Source organism: Cervus canadensis, chromosome 3 (genome assembly GCF_019320065.1).
Source record: "Cervus canadensis isolate Bull #8, Minnesota chromosome 3, ASM1932006v1, whole genome shotgun sequence".
NCBI classification, from domain to species: domain Eukaryota; kingdom Metazoa; phylum Chordata; class Mammalia; order Artiodactyla; family Cervidae; genus Cervus; species Cervus canadensis.
The window spans coordinates 82,131,454-82,145,187 of NC_057388.1; the positions used below are offsets into that span (position 1 = coordinate 82,131,454).

The 13,734-nt window shown below is 38.6% G+C and overlaps 1 protein-coding gene across 23 annotated transcripts in view; it reads right to left on the reverse strand.

The window, feature by feature from the left end:
- The window catches only part of CADPS2 (calcium dependent secretion activator 2), a 590,044-nt gene that overhangs the window by 16,453 nt on the left and 559,857 nt on the right, over nucleotides 1-13,734 (reverse strand). For 22 of the 23 annotated variants that reach the window (XM_043463600.1, XM_043463598.1, XM_043463588.1 and 19 more), the window contains one exon: nucleotides 11,356-11,463. The exons of the other annotated variant lie outside the window; for it this stretch is intronic. In XM_043463600.1, coding sequence (XP_043319535.1) covers nucleotides 11,356-11,463 — 108 coding nt within the window. The remainder of the gene's footprint in view (nucleotides 1-11,355; nucleotides 11,464-13,734) is intronic. 23 annotated transcript variants of the gene reach the window in all.

Consider the following 13,734-nt stretch of genomic DNA (forward strand, 5'->3'; position numbering starts at 1 on the left):
AAATGTAGGGAGTATATGGAATCAAATTTATGAGGATCAGTAGAGCAAAAGTATGGGAAAGCTTTCCATGAGAATGTATAAATAGGAATGTGTACTGCTGCTGCTGCTGCTAAACCGCTTCAGTCATGTCCAACTCTGTGTGACCCCATAGACGGCAGCCCACCAGGCTCCCCCGTCCCTGGGATTCTCCAGGCAAGAACACTGGAGTGGGTTGTCATTTCCTTCTCCAATGCACGAAAGTGAAAAGTGAAAGTGAAGTCGCTCAGGCATGTCCGACTCCTAGTGACCCCATGGACTGCAGCCTCCCAGGCTCCTCCGTCCATGGGATTTTCCAGGCAAGAGTACTGGAGTGGGTTGCCATGGCCTTCTCCGAGGAATGTGTACAGTCACATTCAAATACTACATCCTAGTCCTGGCAAACAGAAGGGGAAACAATGAAAACAATGGAAAGTAACAGACTTTATTTTGTTGGGCTCCAAAATCACTGCAGATGGTGACTGTAGCCATGAAATTAAAAGACACTTGCTCCTTGGCAGAAAAGCTATGACAAACATAGACAGCGTATTAAAAAGCAGAGACATCACTTTGCTGATAAAGGCCTGTCTAGTCAAAGCTATGGTTTTTCCAGTAGTCATGTATGGATGTGAGAGTTGGACTATAAAGAAGGCTGAGCACCAAAGAACTGATGCTTTTGAACTGTGTGTTGAAGCAGACTCTTGAGAGTACCTGGACTGCAAGGAGATCAAACCAGTCACTACTAAAGGAAATCAGTCCTGAATACTCACTGGAAGGACTGATGCTGAAGCTGGAGCTCCAATACTTTGGCCACCTGATAAGAAAAACTGACTCATTTGAAAAGACCCTGATGCTGGGAAAGGTTAAAGGTAGGAGGAGGAGGGGGTGGCAGAAGACATGATGGTTGGATGGCATCACTGACTTGATAGACATGAGTTTGAGTAAGCTTCTGGGAGACAGTGAAGGACAAGGGAAGCCTGGTGTGCTGCAGTCCATGGGGTCGCAAAGAGTTAGACACAACTTAGTGACTGAACAACAATGAATTCTTGACTCTAAAGCCTAAGCATGACACAGAGCATTTTGAGAAGCTTCAAAGGACAGCCCCCCAAAAGATTAAAGGGCTAGAAAAGGGGCCTATGGTGAGAAGTTGAGCAAAAGGGATTATTTATCCTGGAGTAGACAAGGATGACAGGTGTCTTACTAACAGTCTTCATATATAGGAAGGATTATTCCCTAGAGATGCTGGCTACCTGCTTTTTGTTCTCCACTGAGAGGAAAAGGGGAAATGGGCTTAAAAAACAGCATGAAGAATTTAGGTGAGGTAAGGATTAGAACTTGCTTTATTTCAAATAAAACATTTTGCCCATTTTAAGAGAGTGAATTTAGATGGTGTCTTACTTAGGGCTGGGCTGAGATCAAGTAATTGAAGGCTCTTCTTGAGTTTAGGTAAGTACCTGTGAAAATTATTTATAGAGTTTCTTTTCAATGCGTTTAACAAACACCCTGTTTTGCCACAACAATGTTGGTTTACTGCAACAGCTGCTTCCTGACACAGACTTTGTTTTTCGTTGGACTCAGTCAACGGTGGCATTCTGGCTGCCACTCCTGTGCTCACTTGTGAATAGCACCAACCATGTAGATGAGGCTACAGGCGAGGCTTGCAGAGGGCATGTTTGATGGAGGAGGAGATCAAAAAGCCACCACAGAAAATGACTTTAAAGCCCTGTGTCATTTGCTTATGAAGTTGGGTTTGAGGAGAAGGAGAATGGTAGCCACCATTTCTATGAAAACATCATACTGGCCAACTGATGGAGATGCTGGTCTCAGGGGAGCCCTGCGTAGTTTCATTAATAAGTCACTGGTAGCCAGCTGCAGTGCAAGCATGCAAAGCCACTAAGGAAAAGCCAGGTTCTATGTGGAGAAACCAGAGTTTCCAGACCATCATCCATGTGAAAGCAGCAAGCAATCAATACTAAATAACTTTTGAACTGCTCAACATGTTGCTTGTAATTATTTCAACTATCTTTGATAAAATCAGGAGGGAGAATATTCTGATTTCTTCCATGACTATTAAGTTACTGTCACTGGCTTGGGTGAATGAAAGCAAATACACATTTATGCATTTGATGTTTAGAAAAATTTCTTGAGGAAAATGCAAGTTTTGACATCTTTCATTCATCAGAGAATTTTACCATGGTGAAGTGATTTTAAGTGATCAACCCCAATTTTTTTTCTCCTATTCAAGCAAAAACCTCAGATCAGTTCACAAGTTTTTTTTTTTTTTTAATTCTGAGCACAATTAAAGGTGAGTTAAGGCTCTGGAGGAAATCTAAAGAGCATCAGCAAATCTGAGCACTGCTCAGCTTTTGAATTGCTTTTCTACTTCTTAGTTCTTTTAAATGGTTTTCTATGGCAGGAACATTTTTCTTAATTAGTCACAGCTAATTAGTGTTCTGGCATAGACAAGTAATCAGAAATGTCAGAGCTGCAAGGCTACATCTCCCTAATCCTTTGATAATAATTTAGCCTCCTGGGAGGGCCCCAAGCTGCGGTAAGTAGTGACTGACAATAAGGCAAAATTAGGTGGGCAGCAGACCATTAGGATAGAAAAATAAAAAGCACTACCCGATCCCGCTGAGCACCATCAGGCAACTAACTGCACTGCCAGATGAGGTGCCTGTTTAAGCCTGTGTTGTTAATTAGCATGATTCTACCAGACCTGCCACATATGTCCAGGTGCCTCATGCAAAGATGTGTATTTCTGGGCATGTGCCAAATGACAATTGTGTCCCATGATCACATTTCAAGAATCTAAGGGAGAAGTCTAGATATTTCTTGAAGATTCTTTTGAATTATCAAAGAAATAAGATCAACCGGCTACAATACATTTTTTTCTTGTGGAGTTTCTTTTAGGCAATTAGGCATGCTTAGCTCAGGTTTCTTAGGTCTTCATTCACCAACAGCTTAGATTCAAATGAGGGCCTTTGGCCGTGAGGAGTCACGTCTGGACTTGCCAAAGTTATTCTGGCGCACACTGTACATCTAAAGTAGATTCTTTCATAAATTCGTACACTTACAAATGATAACTCAACATTAAAATAAAGATGATTAACTAAAATGAATGAGACAGCTGCAATTTGAGAGCAGAGGTTTTGAAGAGAAACTTTGAGAGGGGGAAAAGCAGCTAGGGAGCAAGTTTGAATGCCATTTACTAAAGCAGACGTGACCATATACAGAACAAGTCTTGACTACAACTGTCTTAAAAGAGGCCAAACAACTTCTGTGTGAGTACAAATACTGTGGGTAAAATAAAGTGGGAATAAATACATATAATTACATTAAAAAACACCCCCTGGAAAACAGTATATTCAAGCTGCTAAATAATAAACTGCTAAAATGTAGGAGAAGTGACATGCCAGTACTATGAACATGGATAAGAAACAGTCAAGCTTCTGATCTACGCTTAGTGCACAAGGTGACCCCAGGGTGCACGACGTAACAGTGGCTAGAAATAAATGATCTTGTCTCAAGTACATCACTGAGCTTATATCATTCATCTTTTCTAGTGATGGAAAAGCAAAATAATGGTTAGGACATGAGAGTGATAGTAACATTTGATTTTGATTGTTGATAGGAAAATCATGGAGGGGTCCAAGTTAATGTTTTATATTTGACTTCTTTTTACACAGAGACAACATTGAAGAGAAAATACTCTGTAATCAGAATTTATACTGATTTAGTGGTTCCCAGCCTTTTTGGCACCAGGAACTGGTTTCGTGGAAGACAGTTTTTCTATGGATGGGGCGGGGGGTGTGGTTTTGGAATGATTCAAGATTACATTTATTGTAGCCTGTATTTCCATTATTATCACATCAGCTCCACCTCAGATCAGCAGGCATTAGATCCCTGAGGTTGGGGACCCTTGGATATAACAACTTGTTTGTCACTTGAAAATTAAATAACATTGAAAAGAGGAAAATTGTTATTTTAAAATCGACAGTCATATATAAGCAAATGTATCTATAATATTATGGAATTATAAGAAATGCAAGAAGGCAAAGAAGCCCTCTGAATGGGTCTCACTGGGTTCCAGCCTTTGTTTGTAATGAGGCTGATTACACATACAAAGAAATTCATTCAAGGAATATGACTGAAAAAGTAGACAGTCAGTTCTAAATATATTCTACTGTCTATTAATAGCAGCCAATCTTACTCATGTTCTGTGGATTTCAAGGATTCCTGAAAAACCAACAAAATAAATTTAATTTTTAAATAGAATAGTAGCAACAATCTTACTGAGGATGAATAAATTCTTGAATCAAAAAGTTTGGGCATGGGTGTGAAACACTGAACTCGAAAACTCTGAGCATTTCCTCCCTTTCTTATTTTGGAGTCCAGAGATAAACAAGAGGTAGAAATGCAAAATTACTTTTATTTTGAAAAGCATATTCACTTGCAAGAGTTTCATTCCTTCCCCCCCCTTACCAAATCTTAAGATGGCCACTAAACTCTGATATTATTGAGGTCCGTTTTACTTAAAATGCTTAATTTAGAGTTTCTTAACCAAAAAGAATCCTTTTCAAGGAAAGTCCTGAAAATTAATCCTTTACAAAGCACTATGTGGATGAATATCACTGATTAACTATCATTTAAAGGATTACTTTTAATTTTAGAAGATATCACAACACAATTTAAAAAAAAATCTCGTTGAGATGAAACTCCTCAACAATTAAATATTTAATCAGTTTATAACACAAGAGAATGTTTAATCTGCATGATTTACCAATTAAAGACTGCACCCTGATGTGTCTTCAGCAACATGAGAGCTAAAACAAAATTGTCTCAGAGGGCCTCAAGATGGGCAATGCCCTGTAAAGGCACAAACGTTTACAGAGTTAGGTAGGTTTAGCATCTCTCCCAGACAACAGGATGCACTTCTGTTGATCCCTACCAGCCTCAGCATTTGGGATATTCTTGGACATTAGTAAGTGACCACAGAAGGTGCTCTTGTGACAATTACTGTGAGCATCAGTTTTGATTTCTGAAACATCACCACTTTTCAACCCAGAGACTCAAAGCTCTCTGGGAAAGTGTCCAGCCTCTCTGCTGACCCATGGGTACCTGGGGCTCACTCTGTGTTTCCTGAAACCTGACGGTGTGAGAAAAAACCTCATAACAGGCATTAAAAATGGGACTTGTGCTGCATGCTCAGTTGCATCTGACTCTCTGCAACCCTATGGACTATAGCCTGCCAGGCTTCTCCGTCCATGGGATTTTAAAGGCAACAGTACTGGAGTGGATTGCCATTCCCTTCTCCAAAAATGGAACTTGAGAATTAGAAAAGCATTGCCATGGTTTTACATTGGGATCAGACAAGTTGTAAATGGTTTTGATTTGCTAGCATTTTTTTAAACAGCTACTGACAATGCTTTATAAGTTGGAATAAGAGAGACTACCTATGAAGCAGAACTTTGCTGGTAAATCCATATTCTCTTCTGCTAGAGAACTTCCTTTAAATTTCTCTGACCCAGATAAGACACACTTTTTTAATGTGTCTTAAGGTAAATCCCTGGGTTGGAAAGATCCCCTAGAGAAGGAAATGGCAACCCACTCAAGTATTCTTGCCTGGAGAATCCCATGGATAGAGGAGCCTGGTGGGTTACAGTCCACAGGGTCGCAAAGAGTTGGACACGACTGAGTGACCAGTTTGTTTGTTTTGTTTTGAAGGTAAATTTAACATGTGAGATTTTTTTTCCCATTGGCTAAATTCAAAATACGATAATCACTAAGTTTAATTCTTTTCTTTTTTAAAAGTATAGTCAAAGCTATGGTTTTTCCAGTAGTCATGTATGGATGTCATTGGAAAAGATCCTGATTCTGGGAAAGATTGAAGGCAAAAAGGAGAAAGGGGTGGCAGAGGATGAGATGGTTAGATAGCATCTTGACTCACTGGACATGAATTTGAGCAAACTCCAGGAGATAGCAAAGGACAGGGAAGCCTGGCATGTTGTAGTACAAGGGGTGGCAAAGAGTCAGACATGACTTAGCGACTGAACAACAACAAAATAGTTGCTATATAATATTATATTAAGGCTTACCAGATGGCGCTAGTGTCAAAGAACTCTCCTGCTAATGGAAGAGACATAAGAGATGTGGGTTCAGTGCTTCGGTTGGGAAGATCCCTTGGAGGAGAACATGGCAATCCACTCTAGCATCCTTACCTAGAGAATCCCATTGACAGAGTAGCCTGGCAGGCTACACACCACAGCGTCGCAAAGAGTCAGACATGACTGAAGCGACTTAACACACACACAATATTGTATGTTACAGGTGTACAATGTAGTAACTTACAATTTTTAAAGGTTATATTACACTGAGGGAAGCCTGGCCTGCTGTTGTCTATGGGGTCACAAAGAGTCAGACATAACGTAACAACTGAACAACAACAGTTGCTATAAAATATTGGCTTTATTTCCTATGTTGTACAATATAAGCTATAAGAATATATTGTGCAATTCTGGGAATATTATATTCACATATAGATTTCAGTATGTGCACCATTTGACAAGCAAAGACAGCCTCCGTTTAAGATATTCTGGTCATTCTGAAAGACTTAACATGAATACAGAATATACGAGTTCCAACTATTTTTCTACCTGTAGGGTTCAGAACCATGGTGGGAGCTGTATAGAATATCAAATGACATTCCTTATGTAGAATCTCTTTTCTCCTTATCTACTGTAACTGCTACTGCTTCTTGCTTTCACCTGACCATCACAAAAGCACTTTAGAACTGTCTGCTACTCCGGGGTGCAAGACTCGGCATGCAAGCAACCCAGTAACTTTTGTCGCCACTGCTAATTAAAACTAATTTATTTAAAACCTGGAAGGGATTTCAGAAACCATCTGGAGTTCTAGACCAGCTTCTTCAGTTTACATGTGCTGTCTATACTGAGTTTCAGACAGGTGAAAGAACTTCTTGAAGTGCACTTATCCAGTCAATGGCAGAACTGTGGCTAGAACTCAGGTTTCTGGAGTCCTGGTCCAGTCCTCTTCCTCCAAACACTGTTTTATCATTTCAAATTCTGTAAATCTGAAGCTGCTGTTCAGTCACTGAGTCATGTCTGACTCTTTGAGCCCCATGGACTGTAGCACATCAGGCTTCCCTGTCCTTCACCATCTCCCAGCGCTTGCTCAAACTCATGTCCATTGAGTTGGAAGTATGGTAGGTGTAATATGGACTTTGAAACTAGAGTGACACAATTTCAAAGTCTGATTTAGTATGTAACAAGTCTTTTGTCATCTCTGGATGGGACATTTCTTAACCTGAAAATAAGGCTAAAATGGGAGTGACAGCATCTACCCATGTGGCTTCCCAGGTGGCGCTAGTGGTAAAGAACTCACTTGCAATGCAGGAGACAAAAGAGACACAGGTTCAATTCCTGGGTTGGGAAGATCCCATGGAGAAGGAAATGGCAACCCACTCCAGTATTCTTGTCGGAAGAATTCCATGGACAGAGGAGCCTGGTGGGCTACAGTACACAGGGTCACAAAGAGTCGAACATGACTGAAGTGACTTGGCAGGCACGCAAGCATCTACCCAGGTTAGAAATGATACAGGTCAAGAACCTAGCACATTTCCTGGTACATGGAGGTCTGGGAATAGCAGTGATGACAGGTAAGGCCACAATTATAATTTTGACACTTTGAAAAAATTAGGGATGTATTGGTTTGGCCAAGAAGTTCATTCAGTTTTAAGTACCAATAAAAGTCATATTTTTCATTTTCACGATGAACTTTACTGAAACAATGTATTCACTAACTGAACAACTTTTTGGCCCACCCAATACCTTAGTCAAATCCAGTACCTTCTATTAAATAGAGTGTTTGCCATATTTACTGAACACTTTTCTGAAGTTATTTCTGTTTAAAATAGAAAGTATTTTATAAGTTTAACTTATGGAGCAAAGCAAAATGTCTTGATATCTGTTCTGATATTAATCATGATCTTCAAATGATACCTTAGTTTTAATACTCCAAGATTTGACCTAAAAGTCTAAGATTATCCTATTTATGGCCTTTCAGATAATATATATTTTAGTCATCTCCCTCTTTCACACATTGAAGAAAGCAAAAAACTTCCATAGAGGCTAAAACAATAATCACAGCAATGCAGGATGCTCAGAAAGCAGGGTCATGGTGTGTGGCTGTGTGGGCTGCTCATGGGCAATGATAGGAGGTACCATTCTCCTTCATGGGTGAAGCCCCAAAACAGTGGACACAAATCTAGGGCAGTGCCCATCTTTTTGGACCTTAGTCACCAGTACAATTATTTAAACAGAACCCTAAGGTATTTAGTCAGAAATGTTAGTAACTATTATCAGGCTTCCCAGGTGGTGCTAGTGGTAAAGAACCTGCCAGCCAATGCAGGAGACACAAGAGGTTCGAGCCCCTAGTCAGGAAGATTCCCCCAGAGAAGGGAATGGCCGCCCACTCCAGTATTCTTGCCTGGGAAATCCCATGGACAGAGGAGCCTGGCGGGCTACAGTCCATTGGGTTGCAAAGAGTCAGACACGACTGAGCACATATCTCCCTTTGAATTAGGAACTATTAAGATGCTTCATTAATCAAAAAGATTTTAAAGCCAGGAACATCATGAGTAATTTATTATTACTCTTAGGACAAGTTTCACAGAATTTTCAGCAGTCTTTTCCATGCATGGGGCATCATGCAGAAAAAGATTCTTTAGTAAAACACCTGATTTCTTTTTTTTTTTCTGATTTCTTTTTTTAAAGTGTTGGTATTGGAGGCAGGATCAGTGCTTTGTAGAATAATTGATTTATATAGAAATATTAGTATGTATTCTAAAATGAAGCAAATTTCTTTTGGATAAAAAGCATATCCTTTGTAAGGAATTAAGCTCTCATACTATAATCCCTGTACTCTCATCTGGGTTGGTTAAAACCACTACATAGTGACACTGCTGTGTGCATGTGTGTGTGTGTGTGCGTGTGTGTGTGTGTGTGTACACATTTTCCTTTGCATCTGAAGGTGGGAGCCTCCATTCCCTTACTTACTCAGGAAACACTTTAATTGGAATAGCAAAAGTTTGTCACTGATGCCTGAATAAAATTGTTCCCTTCAATTTTTTATCTGTAATAGACTCAGGTTGCTAACAGTATTTATAGGGTCATTATTTTCAACTGCTTCTTGACACCTAACAATATTATTTTAAGCTCCAGCCAAGTGGATTTCCAATAATTATATAATGTCTCTCAGTAATGATTTGTTGCTTGAGATACACATTCTACTTTACCTTTCAACACATACTTGATAACCTCTCATTTACTAACTGTAATTGAGGCAAATTCAGTCTTGGCTAATTAGGGGCTCTTAGTACCCCCTCATCTATGTTATTCTTGATGACATGTCAATAGAATTAGAGTCTACTTTTTGTTTTTAATTATAGTAATACAAGTGTGCAACTTAAAAAATATTAGAATGTTTAAGGACATTGTAACTATTTTACAAATAACAAGTCCAATGTCCTACTGGGGATATTCAAAATGACAAAACCTTCACAACCAAAACAGAATGGTTTTTTGTTATGGGATCTTTTTAGAAGCAAATCCATAGCAATATCTGATGCTTAGGCATTGGAAGGAAAGTGCAATATACACCTATAGCCATGATAATAGAACAAGCACATCATTTTAATGTTGGCCTCCTGGCATCTACTTTAGTCAGCTCCCTTGGTTAATTGCTGCCATACAAAAGTCTCAAAAGAAGTTTGGTGAATGGAGGGGAGTTGAAGTGGGAAATATTTTTATGAAGAAAGAAATTCTACCTCTGTTACAAACTTAGGATGAGTTCTGTAGTAAAAAGGTCACCAAGACAAAAAATTGAAGATGTTAAGAAATATGTAACACACAGAGATACACACACACACACATGCGTAGTGGCCTATTTGGAGAATGACTCTACCATTTTTTCAACAGAGAAAATGTGCTTCCACTATACCAAGAAGAAACATAATGGGAATAACATCAACTCTTCTTTTCTAGTTCAACATTTTTGAAAATTACCACATAAGCGAAAAAAAAAAAAAAAAAGTAAAAGAGAACTTGGAAGTGAAACATATGCTCGTAAATACAGAGCAATACCAAATGGAAGCAGAAGTTGCTAATACGGTTTCAGTATTTTGTAAAAGAGCCAGCTGGATGGATGATAATTTTTCTACCCCTGCAGGGCATCAAAGCTTTTCGGAAATCATTCTCTTCACACATATTAACACTTAGCTTATTAAAACAGATGATACTTTTATTGTAAAACAGCCTGGGTAGAGGCTAGAAACATAAAATACGAAAGAGAAGGCTCATTTTGACCACCCAACCTGATAAACAACACACACTGACATGACAGACCATGGTGGGGAGGATGACGTAGCAAGACCTTCTGTAACTGCCACAGCTGAAGTGTCACCATGAAGCCCGTGAATTGTTGTTGTGAAAACATTTGCAGTAACTTGCATAATTAAATGAAACTGCCAGAAAAGCATTTCTAAAATGCAGAGAAGATGTACATAAATAAATACAGTTCAGAGCAAATATTACACTTCAGAATCAGCAATGGAATGGGTTATGCAAAGTTATGTCATCAGCAAAGTATCATTTCCTTTGAACTGACTGCTGCCTAATTACAAATAAGTGACAACATTGTTATTGAAATGGACTGCTCTCTTAGTCTCTTTTACAGATACTCACTGGATGAAACTCGTGGATCAAGGCATCTAAAACTACAACCTCCCCTTCCTAGGAGCTACCACGCCTTTGTGAAGACCTCCACGAGACAGGAGCAGCATTCTATCTGTTAGCAAACCTTAGTACCGGGAAACAAGATGAAAAGGCACAGTAACAGGACAGTAGCAGATATCTGGCTTTACTGTGACTTATTTGTTTCCATGAAGAATATCATATTGACTTCAGAAAAACTTTTACAGTAGGGGCCAAAAACATTACAGTATGATTCTGTTTATGGATTGCGGCAAAGGCAACTGATGTAAGCTGTACACAACGGTAAACTGGATATCATCTTGCTTGCTAAAATGAACCTTCGAATGATTTTGAGACTCTCATTCTAATAGTGACAGTTTTCAAGTATAGAAAAAAAAAACCCATTAAGACTTCTGTCAGCAGTCAAAGAAAAAACAATAAACTATTAGCTGTGTGGAAGGGAAAAAAAGAAAAGAAAGAGTGATTTGCAGACACACTCTCAAAATGCAACTTTTCCCTTCACAGTACATCCACAATGCCAGCTGGCTCTGGAAGAGTAGCTACTTACATCGAACAACTTTTCTATGTACATTTCCTCATTGACCTTTTCTCGAAGAATGTCTTGATTTTGCCGAACAAACATAATATAGGTATCTGCCAGATCCATCCCTGGTTTCTGTTGTGAGGAAAAAGCACGGGGAATAGAACAATCTTAGGTTTTGATTGTGAAAATTTATTTAATCACCACCCTAGGAAATCATTCATTATATTATTTCAAAAGTTACACTAGAAAAATATGCTTAAGATCAACAATTGTCGTTGTTCAGTTGCCTAGTCGTGTCTGACTCTCTGTGACCCTATGGACTGCAGCACGCAAGGCCTCTCTGTCCCTCACCATCTCCTGAAATTTGCCCAAGTTCATGCCCACTGCATCAGTAACAAAAAAAAAGATCAACAATGGACACCTTCAAATTCCATAATTAAAGTATTAAATAAAAGTTTATCACTGAGGTCTATAAGTTCAGGTCATAGTTATTGTTCATTTAAAAGACTAGAAATATGTGGTTGTAAGATAGTAGATACCTTTTTAAAAAAGTGCCTACCTTACAAAGCCAATATGCTGAGTATAAATGAATAAATTTTTCAAAAAATTCCCATATGCAATAATCATTTCTTAATTGCAACTACAATTTCTTTTTCATCATTTTTGGCTGGTTTATCCATATATATATATATTTCAAAAATGTTAGCTTTCCTCGGGTTGCCTTCCTCAACTACTATGGGTGTTCAAGGAATACAAAATAAGTTTTCTTATTAGGAAGATATTGAACAAAAAACATTTAATGCATTACAAAGTGAAATGCAAATCAAAATACTGTGGGTTATCCATTGCTTCTGCTCATCTATATTTATCAATACTACCTCAAGGACTTATATTATTTTAGAAATGCGATAAGACTATGGATGAACTAGTCTCCTATGAAGAGCCAAAGGTGTGGGCTAGCTAACTTTCCAAAGTTATCCAACATTTTACATCTTCTAATGTTAGATGAGACAGGGCAGTTAATAAAAATCCTCCTTGCTATGGAATCTACAAAATCTGCACAAGGAGGGGATAAAACTCTGAATGGTTCCTTAAGAGTATTCCTTCTAAACTTATCTTTAGTTCTTTATTGAGTTTCATATAGCTTGACTAGATGATTTGTATACTCTATACCTGGAGTTGATTCATAGTCTGTACTGAGTTATTCACTTAATTAGAATAGGGTAATAATATGATGAAATGGTAAAACTGATGCCCAAATGAGTCAGTCAGTCGTGCATCATTTCATATCTGTAGGATGCACTTATATAAGCCATTAATGGACTCTTCACAAAAGTAAATAACATAAGGAAATCTGGGGAAAGAGGATGTGAATCATTTAACTATTCAGGAAGATCCCCTAGAGAAGGAAATGGCAAACCACTCCAGTATCCTTGCCTGGAAAATCCCATGGATAGAGGAACCTGGTGGGCTGCAGTTCATGGGGTTGCAAAGAGCTGCGCATGACTGAGCGACTAACACACTGCAGGAAAGACAAGATACACCTCTGAGTGGTGTTAGGACAGTGGCCATGCCTTCTCCTTAAATGAAAGACACACAGTTCTTATCACTTCTCTTTTTGTGGGGAGGAATAATAGTTTATATACAATGATAAAACTGCCCATCTCTTAACCAGTGCACAGTGCAGACACTGGCATACCTCATTAATAAAAATTAATTTGACTTTTTGCTAACGAAGTTATTTCTGGGCAATGAAAATCCCAGGAAGTACTTACTGTTCTTAGACTAAAGGGAAATTTATATCACATACACTGAAGGATACTTTCAAACATAACCTTGATATAACAAAATTCACGACTAGTTATAACAGGAAACAATTATTTATATAAACATCTTAATTGATCTTTCCTTCAAGAGCATTCCTACACAATGCAGAATATATATATCAAACTTACCAAACTCATTTTGCTGTTTTTCTACATAACTCTCATCAGCAATGTTTGAAAGTTTAAATAATTACAAGGATACTCAAGAGAAACCTAAGCGATTTTCTTCTTTGGGGCAAGTGGTGGTATACTGAGATTTCCAGTGAAAAGGTAGGGTAATTTGTATAAGATTATTAGCTACTATTAACAGATGAAGCCCGTAAGATAAGGATTTCTCTCCGTGTTTCTCAAACTTTGTCAAAACACTAAAAATGAGTGCATTCAGAAAACATACTGCTGCAGAATGAAAATGACAGAATTATTTTCTATGTATGATAACAAGTCAGCTCCACCTGTGAGTTTCAGTCAAGTGCTTGGAAAGAAAAGGCTATGATATGTATAATACCAAGGCAGCAGGGTTTTGCCCAGCTGGACTGAGAGTCAAAGAATAAACACATGAGAGGCTTGCCTCCTCCAC